Genomic DNA, 20213 nt, shown 5'->3' with positions numbered 1-20213 from the left:
ATCCCACCAATTCTGCTAGGAAAAGGCTGCAGGGAGACATTGCCTATTGCATGCAGACATGGGCTCCCAACAGCTGGACAAACAGCTGTATGGTTATATGGAAGGCATCCACTTTGATTTAAGGGACAGGTGACTTGTTGCCTTCCTGCAGTTTTGGACTACAAGTTTGCCATGGCAAACTTCACTCTTGTATTAGCAAAGCGGAGATTAAAAAGCAATCACATAACAAAGAATTGTTCCAAGGTTATTTTGTGTTGAAAAAGGCAAAGTGTGAAGTGTTGACTTTACCTGAGACAGTTGGAGCTGCCTTTGCAAAACTCCCGCTGGACACCCTGCAAGTGAAATTAAGTCACTTCTCTTAGGTTTGAACTTGCAGTTTGATGGGGCTTTTTCTCACCCTTTTGTAAAAGGAATTTCCTATACTGACTACTTTGTACATATTTATATTGCCTTTATTAAAAAAGAAAGCAACAAGGTTTCAAGGTGTCATTGTCTCTTTCTCTGTGGTTCTTTTGTTAAAAATGTCCAGTTCCTATGGTGTTCCCAGTACCGAACTCCAGTGCCTCACTGGCTATACCACTGGCAGTTTCCCCCTGCAAGTCTAGCCTATCAAAGTCCTGTATTTCAAGGGGTTGGTCAGCTGATCCTTTAAAGTCAAAGACTGTGCACCAGGCTTCTAAAGCACACTACTGTCCAAGGAATTCATCTTTGGAGTAAAGAGCTTGAATCCTCACTATCTGATCAGAAATAGTAGGGAGTGTTCCTCCACTGAAGTTAGCCAAGGGGTGCCTACAGCAGGCCCAATGAGATCTATGGTCCAGAGTCCCGTCCCCCCTTCTCTAGTTGTTGAACTTAGGTAAACTGGTTGTGCACTACAACCTGCATGAAAAGTCTTAAATGCATTTCAACATCCATCTCACTGAAAGCTAGACAGTATGCAAAAGAGTGCCCAATTGCTGGGATGCACATCCAAGCAAAGAATCAGTGCTGTTCGTGTAAATCACAGGTCTAATCTGGACTGCAGAAATAATGCAGCTGAACACCGCTTTCACTGTCACCAGAGCTCTCAAGATAGACAAGGCTAAAGATCTCTCAAAACTACAAATCCCATAGCATTGAGCCATGGCAGTTAAACTGCTGTCAAATTGCATTATTTCCGCAGTGCAGATTAGACCATAGTCGTGTATGATACACCCACACAACCCCATTCATATAACTGTAAACTGATCTGTGGACATGGACCCCTCTGATTTAGGATATATATTTCAGGCCTATACCACCATCACCATCATGTCACATTTCCATAAAACCAGTATTCAACATAGCATCTTAGCCCATTGCAACAAAGAAAGCAGTTCGCCAATTTCTCCCCAGCCCCTGTTGCACATTCTTCCTCTCTCAGTGTTATTTCATACCCATCCCAAACACTTTTCTTCCTCCCTGAATTGTGAACAGATGTTTTCTCTTTCAAGGAAGAAAAGGGAAGTAAGCCTTTAAAGCAAGCTTTATTGCCATTTACATTTGAAAAGACAAAATAAAAGAAAAACAACCACAACAAAAAATAGGAGCAGCCAAGGCACAGCCAATTCTTTCTGTACCAAGAACAAATTGCAGTTACCAATGCAATTTCTTTATTTTGTCCAAATGTTTACAATGTTCATGTTTTATTTTAAAGCATTTTAAAATGTTTTTGCAGAATTACGTTTCTTCTGTTTCTATGAATGGAGGTGTGATGGAATGAAATAGTTTTAGTTAAATACAGTGGGCTCTTGGTATTCGCTGGGGTTTGGCTCCAGGACCCACGCGGATACCAAAATCCAAAGTCCTATTAAATACAATGACATAGTAAAATGGTGTCCCTTATATAAAATGGCAAAAGCAAGTTTGCTTTTGGAATTTATATTTTTGAATATTTGCAGGCCATGGATGGTTGAATCCGTGGATAAAATAACCATGGATACAGAGGGTCAACTGTAATAGCTAATGGACATTTTTAGACTATGATTCAAATTTTCATAAGGCCAAGTTTTGTGGTTAAGAAATCCTCTCTTGCAGGTTTCAACACAAAGACACTGGTTTGTATGAAGTCAAGAGTTCCCTGTGCCATCCAAAACAGGGATGTCTAGCTTTATGTCAGCTAAACATACCAATAAAATAAACCAGGACGTAACAAGGAACTCTGACTTAGTATATGGCAGAACCTTCACACTGAAGCTAGCATGTGATTGGAGGAAAACAGGGCAACAGCATGCCAGCAGTCTTGGACAATCATTTGAACATGGCCAACATAACATTTGGATAGGAGAAGGAAGTGGCAAGATGGTGGGTGGAGGACAACACACAGTCACAAAGTTCAAAGATCCAAAGTTAGGTTTTGTGCTGTGAAATTCGCATAGAGGGAGCTTGTATCATTTTATTTATTTGTTATATTTATACCCGATCTCTCCTCCAGTGAGCTCAAAAGTGGCATACATGGCTCTCCTCACATTATCCTCTATGAGGTAGGACAGGCTACAGCAGAATGACTGCCCCAATGTCACACAGTAGGTTCCATGGCACCAGTCCAATACACTACACTGGTCTTCCCATTCAAACGGGTGAGCGTCAAGCATGAATTAGAGGTTGGAGCAACCCTGGGAACTCAATGTTATATCAATTCTGATTCAAATACAAGTTTAAAATTGAGTAAGGTGGAAATACAATACTGTCTTCTCAGATGATGGCATAACATTTAATACAATGACAACACAAGCACCACTAAGACAGGGGCCAGCTATCAGTTTGTGAGCAACTTTTTACCAACTCATTGAAAGACTCACATGGGCACATGCAACAGCAAACAGGTTTCTCTTGAGATACAAAAAGCCCTGGTTAGATCAAGCCCAAGGTCTATTTAATCCATCCTATTTCCAAAAGTGGCCAAATAAATGCTTGCTTCAGGGATCCACACCAGCAGAGTGTAAATGCTACTTCTGTGCTCTGTAGCAATTCATATATTCAGTGGCAGAGTCACATTTCTGGATTACAGTTTCTAGAACCCTCTGACAACATGGGCAGGGGGTTGAACTGGATGGCCCTTGTGGTCCCTTCCAACTCTATGATTCTATGGCTGGAGGACTCTGGATGTTGCACTCTGAAAAGTAACTCCACACTCTTGATAGGGCAGTTCCCTTTAGCCATCATTACCACTATCCACTGATTGTGAGATCAGTCCTCTCCCTTCTAAAGCCATCTAAGCTAAAGGTCTTTGACACATCTTGTGATGGCAGGTTCAATGAATTCATAATGTGAGGGAGAAGGGAAGCCATACTGACTTCTAGCAAGTATGTAGGCAAACACTTCACTTCTTTCCACCTCCTCACTCCCCAAACAACATGTCTCTTTAGATTTATCCTATATCCTAGCAAAGCCTAGAAGTCAATAGACCTGGAAATGAGCAGAGGTGGTACCATCTTTCCAGCATCGCAGAGTTTCTACAGCCACAGAACGGCACAGTGGGCATGTCTTTTCCCGGTCAAACCAAAGGCAGAGGCATTCTTCACAAAAGATGTGCTGTACAGACAAAAGAGAAAATGCAGTATGAATCCACACCTACAAAAACACATTTATAAAAACAAGGCCAAGGTCCAGCCTGGAACCCAAGCGTCCCAAAGGGAGGGGTTGGTGTATAGCTCTCTATTGCTAAGGCCCCAGGACAGACAACAGTGCTCAAGTGTGCCAAGTACTAATGCCTGACCTAAATTACAAATACCTTGCTTTCTATACTATATGCTAAATTCTGTACTCAGGTACTGTGACTGAGAAAACACAAATTATATGCAGGTCTACAGAGGAATAAACAAAGATGAAGCTCTAGTTTAAGGCATTCACCAGGACACCTGCATGGAGACTAACTGACAGACTTTATTTAGAATAGTTTGTGTGAAAGGAGCAAACTAGAAAGTGATGTGAGAGATCACAGCCTGAAGGGGTTTTTTTTAGAATGTAGAAACAGCTTGGGAAGGGCTGAAGCAGATTAGAGAACTGGTATTGGGAAAGAAAGCCAGGTGGCATAGTGGTTTAAGTGTTGCCTACGATTCTGGAGACCAGGGTCCGATTCCCACCTTGGCCATGTAAACCCACTGAGTGACACTGGGCAAGTCACATGCTCTCAGCCTCAGGGGAAGTCAGTGGCCAACCTCCTCTGAAGAAATCTTGCCAAGGAAAACCCATGATAAGTTTGATTTGGGGTCGCCATAAGTCAGAAATGACTTGAAGGCACACAACAACAAATTGTGAAAGAGGGTTAACCCTTCCCCTCCGTACCAATCAAAATTCTCGCCTCTATCCCATAATGGCCCTGATCTAGTACTATTCCAGGGCACTGTGGGAAATTTAAAAGGTGATTCCCAAATGCTGGGGGGGGAGGGGGGAAGAAGGATGCCCACGAGAGGTCACCAGTCTGTTAAGTGGCAATGTCATGCATCAGTTCTGGGACTGTCTACCAGCAACATTCATGCTCTACCAGTGTGCTTTGCACTCCCTGCCCCTGATGTCCATTACTGACTGAGCATGCTCAGTTAACAGAGCACCCACTTGACAGGCTGCCCTGTGGCACCGCATTCAAAGAGAGAAAAAGGAGGAAAAAAGAACCTGGCATAAGAGGATCAGAGGTTCTCTGAACTCCGCCTGGCAGATGGCACAGATGTCACCAGCCTCACTGCACTGTTGGTTAGTTGCACGGACGCCATAACTCTGTTACAGGGAAAGCACATTGTTAAAGGCTATGGAATGCCCTGGCAGAAATGGTGACAATGACCAGCAACTTATGACAGTATTAAAAGGAGACAAAAGAAATGGACAAATACTAAAGCAACCAATCCTGACACCTAAGTATCACCCTTGGGTGCAAAGGCAGATGGAGAATAACAGTAGGAAGTAGGCTACTACCATTGGGTGCTGCTGGTGGACTTTACAGAAAACACTAGCTTGGCCACTGTGGTAAATAGGATGCTAGACTCAAGAGTCCTTTGGTCTAATTCTAGCCCATGGCCCTTTTTACATTCTTTAAAGCAGAGGTGGGAAGCCTTTGGTTCTCCAGAAGCTTTGAACTACAGCTTCCACAATCCTTGAATACTGTCCCCATTTGGTGAAAGCGATGGGAGCTACATGCTAAAACTGCCATAGGACCAAAGGTTCTCCCCACCCCATCTTAAGACAAAAGGGGAAAAATTGAGGTTTTGAGGGAAGGATCAGGAGGAAAAACAGCAGGCGACGCAAAACAGCTTCAGGAATTCTAGTCCAAAGTGCCACGCAAGGCTTAAATTAAAACAAGATGAATGTTATTGCACTTCAGTGAAAAAAAATCACTGGCCAAATAGGGTGACCAGAGGCCAAGATGGTCCAGGCTCCTGTGCAGGGCGGAAAAATGTATTCTAGCAAATCTAGCAACTGACGTATCTTGGAGGGATTTTTTCCTAACACATGTATCCAGCAGGACACCAGTGTCAATCACTCCCACACTTTTCATCCTAGCACCAACTAGCACCAAGTTAAGATGCTCCCACTGCCAACAACTCTTTTCAGAAAGCACTGGTCATGCTGGCTGGGGAGGGTGGGAGTTTTAGTCCAGCACACTTGTCTGAAAAGGGCTGCTTTAGAAAAATAATAATAATCACCTGCTCCAGGGAGATGATGATGATGGCTGGGCCGGACCTCTCCATTCAAAACCCATCCAACCAGTCTAATGTGAGCAAATCCGTTATGTATCCACAAGAACCAATGATGACAATTATCTTAATCACAGGAATACAAAGCAGTTGCCTACCCACCTGAGGGGTGCAGAGGAACTTCAAAGCCTTCCGGATGCTTCCCACACGGCCACAGATGTCAAAAGACTAGGAAAAAAAAGTTGTAGACATTCCTTACAGATGGGCCAAGCTCATCCTGCATTGCTTCCAAAGTGTCATTATATTTTCAGAAACTGGCAGAAAAGCTTTGTATATTGAATTTCAGCCTGGTGCATGGCTGTTAAAATGTGTATGTGTGTGTATGTGTGCGCCTTCAGGTCACCTGTTGTCTTGCGGCAAGCATAGGGTTTTCTTAAGCAAAGAATACTCAGAGGTGGTATTCTCAGTTCCTCTGAAATAGAGCCTACGGCATTTGGGATTCATTGGCACTCTCCCATCCAAGTACTAACCAAGGCTGCTGCTTAGCTTCTGAACAAAAATGGCATCCCACTGGCACCCCAGAGTAAGCTGGGATCAATTTATACCCATTGGTACTTAGGAAGCTGCTGTATAGCAAATCAGGGTATTGGCGCACCTATCCAAAACATGGGGAGTATCTGTCTCTCCAGACGCTGCTGGACTGAAACTCCTAGCATCCTTCACCATGGCTGGCTAGGGATGCTGGAAGTTGATGTCCAACATCATCTAAGTGGTCACACACCTCCCACCCAAGATCTAGCCAAATACTATCTACTTTCACTAGGAACTCAGGCAGAAAAAACCTGCCCCATCACTTGCTACCTGATCCCTTTAATGGGAGATGATGAGGACTGAATGCAGGTCCTGGTAAGCACAGATATTGACAAGGAAAACCAACTGTAAGGAAAGTCATCACAGAACCACAGGCCAACAACTTACTTTGCAGAGACTGTACATGATCAGGAGAATCCCTCCAAGGAAATAACTGCCAGATGGATCATCCCCCATGATGTACTTGTACCATAACTGGATGGGGACCAGGGAACGGAAGAGCTGGCTCAGCTCTTCAATGACCAGGTAAAATTTCCCCTGAAAGACACAAAAAGGAGACTTTAAGATATAAGACAGTGGGGTGTCATAGCTGGAGCCTGAGACATGGACTTGGAAGAGCCAGAGTCTAGTCCCAACAGAACCATGATGCTGACCTTGGGCCAGGCACTCACTCTCAGGCTCACCTACTTCACAGGACTGTTGTGCTGTGTCACCTTGAGATCAGGGCTGTGGAATGGGTATGCCAAACCTTCAATTGACTCCTATTTTTATGTCGTCCAACTCCAACACTTTCATAAATGACAAATGTATATGAAGTAGTCATTACAAATTTACATTAGTAAAATAGTAGCACAAGGCTACCATTTCATCATCAGTACACGAATCATCAGGCTATTTAGATGGATGGAACAGAAAATATATTTATTTAAATAAAATTTCTGAAGAAAACTTTCCTAAATTCCTATGCAAGTAAATATGCAACACAAAATTGAAGTATGAAATGCCTAGTTTGTTGCACATTTACTTGCATAGGAATATAGGGTTTCTTCAGAAATTTTAATAAAATAAATGTATTTTCTGTTCCATCAATCTAAGCAGCCTGATGCAGTAGTGATGAAACATCTTGTGCTACCATTTTACTACAGTAAATTTGTGCTGCATTGGTGTATATTTATACTATGCTGAAGTGATGTATTTAAATTATATTTTTCAATAGAGAAAAGGATGGCTGGGTACTGTTTTGTTTTTCAACAGAGTACACATTCTGTTCAAAATCATCCTGCCCCTCAAAGGTGAAGGATGATGGCAGAAGGGGCAGCCTCCTTGTAGAAAAGATCAAGTTTTGTGCATGTGCTCTTACAGACAAGTCAGCTCACCTTAACAGAGTAAACTGCTGAGGGAGCTGCAAAGCAATTTTGCTCAGTGTTTACCTCCTGGCAGACTGCACTCAGGGGGCAGAAAAGATGACTAGAAAAATACAGTCATTGTCACTTTCCATCCCTATGAGATGGACTTCTTGCCTTACGCACATTCCTTTTACCCCACTTACTGAATCTTGGCCTTGTTTTCATGTGCCGTGACTGGTGGCCTACGAGCAGAAGGCAGATCTGCACCTGAATATGCAGGTAGAATGCACATGCATGTTGGCACCACTGAGTGGAAATGCATCAAAAATGGCCTAAGTTGGGCAGCACAAAATGGGGACATCTTCACACCACTTCCCATTAGTCACTGGAGGATGCACATCGATTCATTAGTGTTTGGGGTGCTGCTCAAGAGAGCAGCCTGTAGACCCAGAAATGGAGCATTCTACTTACACTGCCAATTGCATGCATTCTCCAACATTGCTTCCTCGCTGCCAGCAAAAAGCGAGGAAGAACTATAGGGACTGAGACCATCAGGGTCCCCGAGGAGAACAGCAGGCAATGCCCACTCCCCCTGGGTCCCCCTAGGATGAGATCATTCAGCAGGCTGTCCTTGCGTGGAACAAATCGAAGCCTACCGAGAGCTCCGGCATCCACATGATCTCATATCCCAGGGGATACCAAGTGAGGTCATACTAGCGCTTACTCAAGGACCTCAATTCCCCCCTCCCAGTTTAATCATGGGGGGGGGGGAATGTGGAGCATTTCTGTAATGGCAACAATCTGAGATCCCAGTGGCAGGCAATTTAATAGATTGGCAGGGAGGTGCTGGGCAGAGGAGCAACCTCCATTCACTGCAAAGGGGAGTCATTTTGATTGAAGCTCCCCTTCTCCCCCCACCTCCATCCCTGGTGAAAGCAAGGAAGGACCCACAGGTCTTGCAGAGGTAATGCTTCCCTCCACACCAAGCTACTTCTTTTTGGAGCAAGCCCTGAGCAGGTCTTCCTGCTCAACATCTACTACAGCTAATGAGACCGGCCTTTCTTTCTTTCTTTCTTTCTTTCTTTCTTTCTTATTTGATTGCATCCCACCTTTCTGTCAGAACTGGAACTCAGGGCAGCTTGTTCTTCACAAGACTCTGGACAATTGCTGCAAGTCAGAGCAGCCAAGACTGGACTAGCGGGACAAAGCTACAAGGGAGTTACTCACAAGCGTAACACTGCAGTGCATGCATCTGATGAAGGAAATTCCAATTCACGGATATTTCTACCACAATGGGTTTTTAATGGTCCACTAGACACCTTTGAGAGCTAGCATGGTGCAATGGTTTGGGTGTTGGACAATGACTCCAGGAGACCAGGGTTCGAATCCCCACTCAGCCCTTCTCAACAAATCTTGGCAAGAAAACCCAACAATAGGGTTGCCTTAGGGTCACCATAAGTCAGAAACAACTTGAAGGTATATGACAAGACGACACCTTTGATTGGTATGAAAGAAATATGCTTAACCAGCTCCAGCAGACATCCATACATGTACTGATAGGGCAACACTCCAAACCTAACTGACATAAGGAGAGCTGTACTGGATCAGGCCCAGATCATCTCCAGTCCAGGACTTCAGTCACACAGAAGCCCACAAACAGGATAGGAGTACCACAGCACGCTCCCCCTTAGCAACTGGTACACAGAGGCATACTACCTACTGGAGGCAATATACAGTCATCTTGACCAGTAACCATGGACAACCTCTTCTTCTAGGCTAGAATGAACAGGCTACCTCTGATCACATTCTCTGCCTTTTACACAAATGTTCATGCCTTCTCTCCTCCAGCTTTCTCAATTTTAATAGACCGGTGTTGGTATGGCCAACCGACCTTTTGCCCAACCTTTTCTTTAGAAAAGTGCTTCCCAACCTTGTGTCCCATCCTGCAACTGCCTCTGGGTATATAACCATCATGCCCCAGAACCACTGATAGCCTCTGTCCAGTCACCTTTCAAATCCATTCAAGTTGCTGACCATCGCTGCACAGTTTATCCCACGGTTTAACAACATGCTAGGTGCCGTTTACATGCTGATCAATTTACAGTCTCTACCATCACTTGGTAACTAAGAATACTGACCAGGCAGCATGCAAACTACTCTTTACTTGTGATCTATGTCAAGTGGTGGCATGTAGAACACTTGACATCTTGCCTGAGTGACCTCTCCTCTCCCAAACTGCTGTTTGTCTTAACCTGAAAAGCCCAAAGGATGCCAGAGAAGCAGAGCTGGAGCACTGCTGAACAGCTGCGCTCTTCCTATCCTCAGGAGAGTCTTGGCTACACCTCTAGTGTGTTGAATGTCCTCCATTAAAAACAAACAACAAGTACTTACCATTTGGCTCAATAGAAAAATGAATTAAAGTAAATTAAAACGGCCTGAGCCATGTGGCTCCTGGAGGCGTCCATTGTTATGCATGTGGCAAATGGCAGATTCTCATTTACTCAGCTAAGGAGAGACAGCTTGAGGGGTGTGGAGCTTTAAAAAAAGGGGAGGGTGGATGAAAGAGGGAAACAGGAATACTCTGGATAGAAATTCAGGAAACGCGAGCTGTCTGGTTCCCATTTCGTCCCTCATCTTTTCCCCCTTCATGGATTCTTCTTTTAAATTTTTGGTCACAGGAAAATTCTATGGCCACTTCTACTACAATAAACACACTTCCCTGGAAGATAGGTTAATGTAAGAAATAGAATCACCAGGTGAAAACTAGAACAGGGCTCTTAGATTTTTCACTGTTGTGCAGAAGAGCGTGTAGGACAAGCAACACCTGCTGAAAGTCCCTCTCCTATACAACTGTTAAATGTACAGGAGCCCTGTTCTATTTTTCCCCTGGCAGGAAACAACGTACAGACCACAAACAGATCATCCAGTGGGTTTCACGGTGCACAAATACAGGTTGCGAGGTTACAAATGGTCACAGCTTCCCAAAACACTTTATTCATATGCTTTCCTTCATCCTTAAGGTTAGAGAGCTCAACCCCCTTCCAGCCCTTGTCAGCTTCACAGGAATTTATTCATAGGTCATTCTACCCAGTTTTCTTGAATTTTTTTTTAATGTAAGAAAAAATCATATTTAAATTCTATGGCACTCCACCGAACCTTAAATTTCATTTTTTTGTACACTATTTCTCATAAAACACTGTTTTGTATACACTTTTGAGCCAAACACTTCTTTGTAATAAGTATGGAACCTGAAAGATAACTCCAAATTACATACTAGGAGATAAGCTTGGCTCATTTAAAACATGGAGTGAACAAAACCCACATCAAGCCCTCGGGAGTTGGAAAGGAGGTAGGAACTATCCCCACCGGGAAGCTCAGAAGGAATTTGGATTACAACTACAACAGGGGTAGGAATCACCCAACTCTCCAGGTATTACTAGACTACACCTCCCAGTAGTCTGAAGTCACCCAGACGGTTGGACCTTCAAATCCCAGAATTCATGACCACTGGCCATGTTGGAAGTATCTGGAAGACCAAAAGTTTGATACTGCACTAGGGTGAGTGTTGCGTGTGGTGAGTCTTGAATATAAAAGTTTATTGTAGTGATGCTGCATCCAGCAGACAATGCTGGATCCAGCAGCACTCAACTCATCACAAAAATCAAAAGCAGTAGAGGATAAGCCTTTTCATTAGAAACAGATGATCTGCACTACCACGGAGGAAACTTGTCATGTACACAGCAGTCCACTAAACACTGCTTGTGAATTTTCAGATTTCTAAGCACTGCTGTGGTCTAAAATGTTCTCTTTAAAACCAAAACCAAAAAAGGATTTCATTATGTACAGAAAGCTGAGATGTCCACCATGTCAAATTCAGTGCAAAATACACAAGTAGAGAAAACTATTTTAAACCACTATCCAGAGGTTAGCACATGGAACCTCTACCAACAGTTTTGTTTGCAAGCTGGCAATAATTTGAAAAAATAATGAAAAAGATTATGGCTCAAGATGATCAGGGCTCCAATAAAGAAGAGGCTGTTCAGAATGAGGCATCTGCACAGAGAACCATTAGGGGGCCCCTGACAGATGCAATCTTACCAGCCTCCTTGTGTGGTTGCAAATACAGACCCCAGTCTCTTTCTTCCCTTGGACAAGGATTAATGAGAACCTGGGATAGCTCTTAGACAAGCAAGCAAAGGCTGTGAACCTCTTCCAGCTCTACAATTTGTCTTGGGCTGACTATGCATCACTCACGTGTCAGGTTGTTGGTTTTTTCTCCCTGAAGCTGGATTATGCTGTGACCCGGCCCATTAATCTCCTCAAATAAAATAATAATCATCATTATCATCAGAGGGGAGAAAAATCCTTGGACTACTGCCAGGGATAAATTAATAGGCCTTCTGAGCATCCCATACAAGGGAACAAACCTTTCCAACCACACCTACCCGCACAAACTCCATTTAGAATTGCTTCTGTTCCTGGCTTGAAATTTCTGCCTGGACTGAATAATAATAGTGTGCAAGCCAGATTTCAAGAAACACCACCATGGCTTATTTTAATGCAGAAACATGGTGGTAAAGCCTGTTGGTTCATTTAGCTCCAGAAACAGGAAGATGCTATTGACTATATGGTCTTCTCTACTTTTACCAGAATCCCAAGGTCCATCAAACAAAGTAAGGTCATGGTGTGAAATATGGACATCAGACACAGAGAAACTCTACATCAGTCTTCATCACAAAAGTGCTTTGGCACAAATGGAAAGGAGAAAAAATAAGGAGAACAAACAAGCAACAAAACACAAAATTTGTGTTCCCAAAATTTAACTGGCAAATGTGAACCTATGTAGCCATGGTTTGTGTAAACAATAATTCACTGCTTTAGCCAGAAATTACTTCTCAGCTGAACAAGGAAACTTAAAATTAGGAAGCCACTGGGAACCAGACTGCCGCTATGAAAGATGGGAGCAACTAAGGACTAGACTGGAATCAGAACTCAGGTTATTATCAGAGATAGCTTTCACATACTCCACCAAAGTCAGTGAAACAGTTATCTTATGGCTTCCCTTATTTTATTTGTTATGTTTATATCCCATTATTCCTCCAATGAGCTCTCCTGTATGATTTTAAAACATCTTTTGCCTGATGAAGAAGCCAGTGGAGCTTCTAAAGTTTGCATGATATATTTTGTGCATTTTATTTGGCCAATAAAGGCATCACTTTTTGTGTATTTTGTTGCATTTTGCTGAACGGCTAACACAGGTACCCCATATGTTTCCTAAAAGAAGGGAATTTCATTACCACCAGAGTGAAATATGAACTCTTTTACCTTTGATTTAACAGCCAATATGATTTTTGGCAAGGCGACAATGAAGCACTTCAGGGCTATGGTGAGGTATTTGAGTACGAAGTCGGAGATCCCCACAATCCACATCAGATCAAAGAAATCCAGCTTCTCCAGGTTGGGTTTCAGGAATATGAGGCTGAGGAATACAAGACAGTATGATTGAACATTATTAATTGGCACATTGAAGCCAGATAATGATTGCCTAACCCCTTGCAACTCCCTCTGTGAAAAATGAACTAAGGAGTACAAGAACAACCATAGGCTCTCAATAATCCTTGTGAGAAAAGTTGTTCAAGATTAACCCCAGGATCTATGTATCCATTGGTAAACAGTACTGATAAATGTCTGGTAGTGCAAAGTATCAACAGCTGTTCACTATGTCACCTAGGAACAGGGCACCTGGGTTCAAAGCAGGTGACAACCAATAATCCAGACAAGAAAAATTGCTGATAAGAGGATGAAAAAATGTCAGAAATGTTTTTTCCCCATTTTTCCCTCATAGGGAAAAATAACCTAGTTTTATAAGTGCTTTGTTTCATAAAATAAATCAGACACCTAATGACAGTGACAGTATGGTCTGTTGAAACCTGTTTACTGTGTGTGTTGGTCTATGACCATAATAAAGATTCTATTCATTTGCTGTGAATGTCAACATGAATCCACTAACAAGCCAGTTTGTTAACCAGCTACAAGCCACACTCTGAGTTCATTGCATATTGATGGCTTATGAACTCTGGTTTGTTGAACCATAGGTTGTCATGATGTCAGAACCTGCAGTTGTGTCCCCCCTCCACATTTGCTGACTCTGAAACAGAAGCTGACAAAGGGATCTGGAGAGAAACAAATCAGAAACAAGGAAGACAAACTATGCCTGCCTGCCATACAATTCATGGCTGAATCAACAAACCATGGTTAACAGAAACCATGATTAATCATGACAATGAACACAACCAATAGCTATACTGGGATGTCTTCATAAATGCTTATCATGATAGATCCAAGCCTGGGCAAAATCAGGTTCATATACTCTGTCCTCCATATTTTGTCACTTTCAGATGCTAGGAAGGCAGCTGGTATGTTGGGAGCTGTTACCAAAAGCCTTATTTCCAACCACCAAATTTGAATGTGTTGGCTATAGCACAGTATGAAGCCCTTGTAGGATATTTGTCCATGTTTGTGTTAGTGGGTAATCAAGCTGAAACAGAGAAGGACTGAGGAACGGAAATAAAAATACTCACAAAATGGGCACAGCACAACGGATAAAATTAAATCCTAAAAACAAAAAACAAAGGCAAAAAAGCAAAAATGAGAGATTGAACACTCAACTGATGAAAATGAAAAAAAAAGCAAAAGTGAACCCACAAACAAGTCAGTCAGGGAACTGAAGGAAAATAGAATAGCTCCTAAGTGAATATGGGTCATTCCCAGTAAAAGATGGAAATGAAAATGTAAGGAGTAAAACCCAAAATTGGCCAACGGTGCTCCAACAGGTCCTTTTACAGCATAATGACCTTTCTCCAGCAGAGGAAGCCACCACTACCTGCCACCTCCACACAAGATTTCAACCTCCTTTAGCCCTTCTCAGTTCTTCTGATAGGAGTTGCCTGTTCCACCACCCACTTCTAGAACAAAAACTGTTTGTTCACCTGTTGTACAATTGTTGGGAGCTGAAAGTATACAGCAAGTATAGGGTGTTCCCAGCGAGGAAGACCAGGATCCAGAACACCACCAGCACTGACCTCTTTTCCTGCGAAAGAAAAGAAAACCAACACATGAATCCTGGGACTTTAAAGCTTTGTAGTCACAAGAACTAGTAACTTGCTTTTTAAAAAGGAAGGTAGAAAGAAATCTAATTTGCTGACCCTGTTTACTCCTGCCTCTACTTTCCTCCATGTTTCAAACTGCAGATTCTAAGCATCTCAGGACAGTAACCTATTCTCTTCCACTGATACAAAAATCAACACTAAAGTTTAAATGTCTAAATAAACAATGCAAAAATATTAGCAGCAATACTCAGTCAATCCTGACACTACTGGTTTTCCAAATTCTAGGAAGACCTGCCTTTTGGTTTTAATCCTGTCATAGAAAAATAACTCCTCTTCGCCTTTTTGCCTACATTTCTCCCCAAGGTCTTGAGATCTCCGTGAGCCCTATCCATTCATGAGCCAGGCTTTAAGAATCCCGGCCCTTCACTCACCTTCAAGGAGACTTGTTCTCGGAGAGTTGAGTTTGCATATGCAAATGTGCTGGCCATGCCAATACACAGAGCAATTCCTAGAAACAAGTAGAGAAAAACTTGTAAGCCATGTACATAGCACTTCACCAAACCTAGGCACCATAAAAGACTTATCCGTTCACTCGAGCCTTGGGAGTGTTTACTCTCTGTTGTAGAAAGGCTTTTAATGGCCGTTTGTTACATTTGTATTGTATTTTTCTCATGATGATGATATTTTAATGGCCTTTTAAAAACTATTTTACATTAATGTCTTTTAATCTGATTGTTCATTTGTTGTTGTTTTTTTAAACTTTTATAAGGGCTACTCTTTTGACTGCATTTTAAACTTTTATATAGGCTACTCTTTTGACTTGCGAGCTGCTTCAAATCCTGTAATGGGAGAAAGGCAGGATATAAATTAAATAAATACATTTAACGTGCTTGGCAGAATATTTTTTTAAAATTATCTCTTCTACTTTTTCTCTGCTGCAAATGTTTCTTACTGTTTTTGTACCATTTCATACAGTACCACCTTCTACATGTTTTATAGATGTGAATGACCTTAAATTTCGGCAAAGGAATAGGATACCTTTTTTTCCAGTTGGCTTCAAGTGTTTTTTTTTTTTGTGGTAACAACCCTGCCAGAACGAGGTTGGAGCCAATGTGCAAGGTTGGATGGGGCTTTCTTTCGATCCCTCAAGGTCCCCTACATTCTTAAATTAAGGGGCTTACCAAGCTTGTGCTGGAAACAAACTTTAGCCAAGAGAATCATGATGAAAGGAAGCCCCTTCTGCAACCAAGAGATGACAGCTTTTAGCTCTGAAAGGGCAGGGGCTGGTGTCCCAGGCTGTTCCTCGAAGCCTTCCTCAGTATGTCCATGGCGGTCACCACCGGCCATGTGCAGCAGGGAGGACCCTCGCTGGTGACTGTGATGGTAGTGCTGGGGCTGCTGGCGGTGGTGGTAAGGACCTCCTTCCGTACGGCTGGTCCCTTCCTCCCGTGGAGCAGGCATCTGAATGAACACCTCCCCACCTCCTGCCGTCGACCCCAAGACCAAACTGGATTGGAAAGGGGTGGCTGTGATCGTTCCGGATGGGATGCCTCCCAGTCCTGAGAAAAGCTGCTGAGGAGGAGATGGCTCTGTCTTGAGGCCTTCAAAGACCCCACTTTCATCCACACTTGTCTCAGAGGTGATAGTTTGACTCCGGCTTCTGCCATGTACAAGAATGGAGAAAGAAATCAATCAATGACATGAAAGCATCTATCCTCCCCTCCTTATTTACCTAGTCAGTTTATGTACTTCAGGGGAGGGAACCTCCAGTTTGCTGGCCTAAGCCAGCTCACCAAGGCCCCAGATCTGGCTTGCCAAGGATCCATATTCCCCTATCCACTCTTGTATAGGGAAGGGTCTCCCTGCTATCACCGATCAGTAACAAGAAATAGCAGGGACCTTCCAGGAGGTCCTGGAAGCACCACCTGGAGTGCTTTGGTCTCCCAGCTCACTTCACCACATGGGGAACTGAAGCCTGTTTTCCACCAAATGTGCCAAGTAGAAAAATTCCACTAGGTATTTCAGCTGGGAACCTGATGACATTTATTTATAATTTCTTTCATTTTAAGCCACTTCTCTCCCATCAAAAGGAAACAGCTTGAAAGCAAACAACAACAACAGTCTGAAGGCACTACTCATTCTCTTCTGACCTTGCTCCCACAGTGGAGTTCTCCAAGTTTAGAACTGGTCTGTGGATTCGAGAAGCCAGCTTGGCTTTTTGCAGCAAGTCCACCAGTCTCACCAACTACACCTTTGTTCCCAGTTCTTCTCTCCAGACATTGCCCAATATAAGCAAATTCTCACCAGACATCTCTCCTTGTCCCACAGAGTCTCAACAGAGATTTTTACAGCTACTCCCAAAGGCCAGGCTCACACAAATACCAGACAGGGAATAGAAAGTACACAATACTTTGCAGTGTGGCTCTACGGTCCCAAATTAATGGGACACACATTTCTAATAGAATCTCCTAGGGTTTAGGACTAAAGCCACAGAGACCTCTCATCCCTGAGAACATATGAAACATGTACAAAGCATTCAAGGTACCTGGCAGAGACTGAGATCACAACCCTATACTACCTCTAGAGTGCAGAGTAATGCTTCCAAGACAGGCAGCAAAGAAAAGCTTAGTAGGTGCTTGTTTTAACAATAAAAGCATACACATACTTCTTGTGTGGCAGCAGTACAGTATCCTTCAGCAGAGCATCTTTAGATTATCTTCAATACCTAGTGGTGAAGGTTTTCCATACATTACTCACTACCAAATTGGATTGATTAATTTATTGATTAAAATGTCATTTATTAACTGCCTTTCTTGCGCTCACGACACTGCAGGAGAAAAAAACTAAAACACTGTCAATCAAGCCATTACAAAGCTGGGCAAAGAAGAACGCTAATAAAACAGATGAACTAATGTGTAGAACCGGAAGGTCAAACTGAGCCGGTGTTTGGGGTGGGAAGTTTATTCTACAGCTTCAGAAAGGCTCATAGTTCAGTGGTAGAGCACACATTTTACATGCAGAATGTCCCAGGTACACTGCCAAACAGAGCTGGAGATGACCCTATCTTGAGTCCCAAAGAGCTGCTGCCAGTCAGTGTAGACAACACTTAAGCACACACCCTTGAAATGTTCTTGGAAATTAAACCTAATTTCAACCACTACCTTATTTGATGGGGACAGACTGTAACAAACATGCAATGCTAGTTTCAACATTGCTGCACTAGCTCCCAATTCAAGGTGTAAGCACTAAACTTTGAAGCCCAGCCTTCTGTCAAATTGGCTCCCTCTAGATGTACTGCATGACAGCTCCCATCATCCACAGACACAGCAGCTCTCTGGGCAGGGCTTTCTACCAAACTTTCCACCAAAGAGATTGATGGAGGAGAGACAAATGACCCCTTTCGCCTCTGTCAACCCACAACCTTTTCTTCCTCTGCATCTGTCATGGAAATAAAGTAGGTTGTTGGAGGAAGAATGGAACAATCCATCCTTCCTGTTTGTCTCCATCACATGTTACAATGGCATATAAGGCTGTCCCAAGACAATCTGCTGCCTGAGCAGAACAGGACACTGTGCCCAATGCCTTCCCATGTCCCAGAGTATAGCACCCAAACACTACCAAGTTATTTTCATCTCTGAGGCAGAAAATTCCAGAGGCACCTCACCACACTGCTGGTTCTGTAATACAATAAAAAAGGAAATAACTGTTTGCTACACTTTTACAAAGCCCAGAATCCGCTGCCTGGCGCAGTCATTGGTAGCATCAGCCTTGTCCTGAGTAGTTCTCGGTTGTAAGTTGATGTTCCTAACTCACCTTTCAGGAGGAAGGCTGTCAGTGATACTGCTGTGTCGTCTCTGCATCTTCCTGAGCACTTTAAAACACAATACACTCAGCATGGAACGTGGCAGATCAATGGTGACCAGTGGCAGGAGTAGTTGCAAGGTCTAAAGGGTCTTCTTCTCAGGCACCCATCCACTCAGTGACATATTGCATGAAATTTTACTTGGAAGAGTAACCAAAGAGCATGCCACAAGTCATCAAGCAAAATGAAGATCTCCCAACTTCCACAACGAACAGGTTAACAGCATCCAGTCGAAAATGGTTTCCAGGAAGGACAGGAAAGAGTGGAATCTTCCTCTTGTTCAGTTTAACATTACACACATTAAAAGTTGAGTTTCCAAAAGTCAAGTTTAGGATGAAAGGAAGATAAATGAGTCAAAGCAACAGAGAAACAATGGCTGCAAAGGGAGATTCAACTGCTTCTCCTTCAGATGTGCCACTTCTAAAACCAAAAGAAAGGAAATAAAATCAGAAAAGCAAACATTTCTCAACATATCAGCATGCTCCTAGCCACGCACTCTTCGGTCCAAAACACACTGCAGAAATCATCCAGCTTGAGACCGCTTTGACTGTCCCGGCTCAGTGCTAGGGAATCCTGGTTGTGTCAGACATTTAGCCTTTTGTGCCAGAGTACTCTGGTGCCACAATAAACTACAATTCCCAGGATTCTCTAAGCACTAAGCCAAGACACTGAGCTTTACCATCTCAAACTAGGGCGCCTTCTGCACTGCAGAAATATCTGGTTTGATCCCACTTTTAACTGCCCTGCCTCAATTCTATGGACTTCTGGGAATAGTAGTTGATTGTGGCACCAGAGCTTTCAGACAGGGAAGGCAAAAGGTCTCACAAAACGACAAATCTCAGAATCCCATAGCACTGAGCCAGGGCAGTTCAAGTGGTCTCAAACGGCATTAATTTCCCACTGCGGAATGCAAGAGATAGTCCTGTGTCTCACAAGGGCAGGAATGGGCAGTTGCAAGCAGAAGAGGAGCAACAGCCAGTCCCACACCATCCTCCCCCCCCCCCCCCCCCCCCCCCCCCCCGGGTTTATTTGAGAATGTATTGAGCTATATACTGTATGTATGTGTATATATATATATATATATATATGCGCTAAGATATAAGATACATATATATATATATATGCTAAGATATATTCAATATATATATATATATACACACACACACACACACACATATGCTAAGATATAAGCTATATACGCATACATATGCCAAGCTATAATATATACATATATATAAATACACACACACACACATATATGCTAAGATAAGAGATAGATATATGCTAAGCTATAAGATGTGTGTAATATATATATATATGCCAATATATAAGATATATACACATACATATGTTAACCTATAATGTGTATATAATATATATATACACACACACACACACACACACAAACACACATATGTATGCTAAGATATTATGTATAAGATAGATAGATATAGGCTAAGCTATAAGACATCTGTAACATATATATATATATATATATATACACACACACTAAGATATAAGATATATATGCACACATATGCTAAGCTATAATGTATATGTATATATATATATATACATATACACATACACACATATGTATGCTAAGATATTATGTATAAGATAGATAGATATAGGCTAAGCTATAAGACATCTGTAA

The 20213-nt window shown here is 42.7% G+C and overlaps 1 protein-coding gene across 4 annotated transcripts in view; it reads right to left on the bottom strand.

Moving 5' to 3' along the window:
* Positions 1 to 1486: 1486 nt before the first annotated feature.
* The window catches only part of LOC121917656 (RING finger and transmembrane domain-containing protein 2-like), a 19400-nt gene continuing 673 nt past the window's right edge, over positions 1487 to 20213 (bottom strand). For 3 of the 4 annotated variants that reach the window (XM_042443777.1, XM_042443779.1, XM_042443778.1), the window contains exons 2-10: positions 18508 to 18976; positions 15876 to 16354; positions 15126 to 15202; positions 14575 to 14675; positions 12911 to 13064; positions 6627 to 6776; positions 5811 to 5876; positions 4633 to 4734; positions 1487 to 3552 (exon numbers count right to left, since the gene is read on the bottom strand). In XM_042443777.1, the coding sequence (XP_042299711.1) occupies positions 3418 to 3552; positions 4633 to 4734; positions 5811 to 5876; positions 6627 to 6776; positions 12911 to 13064; positions 14575 to 14675; positions 15126 to 15202; positions 15876 to 16354; positions 18508 to 18590 (1347 nt within the window). In that variant the 5' untranslated portion in view covers positions 18591 to 18976 and the 3' untranslated portion in view covers positions 1487 to 3417. The remainder of the gene's footprint in view (positions 3553 to 4632; positions 4735 to 5810; positions 5877 to 6626; positions 6777 to 12910; positions 13065 to 14574; positions 14676 to 15125; positions 15203 to 15875; positions 16355 to 18507; positions 18977 to 20213) is intronic. The other variant, XM_042443780.1, reaches the window with a different exon arrangement.

The sequence above is a fragment of the Sceloporus undulatus genome, unplaced genomic scaffold (assembly GCF_019175285.1).
Source record: "Sceloporus undulatus isolate JIND9_A2432 ecotype Alabama unplaced genomic scaffold, SceUnd_v1.1 scaffold_31, whole genome shotgun sequence".
Lineage (NCBI taxonomy): Eukaryota > Metazoa > Chordata > Lepidosauria > Squamata > Phrynosomatidae > Sceloporus > Sceloporus undulatus.
The sequence above is the reverse complement of the archived record's forward strand: the minus strand, read 5'-3'. Positions and strand labels throughout refer to the sequence as shown.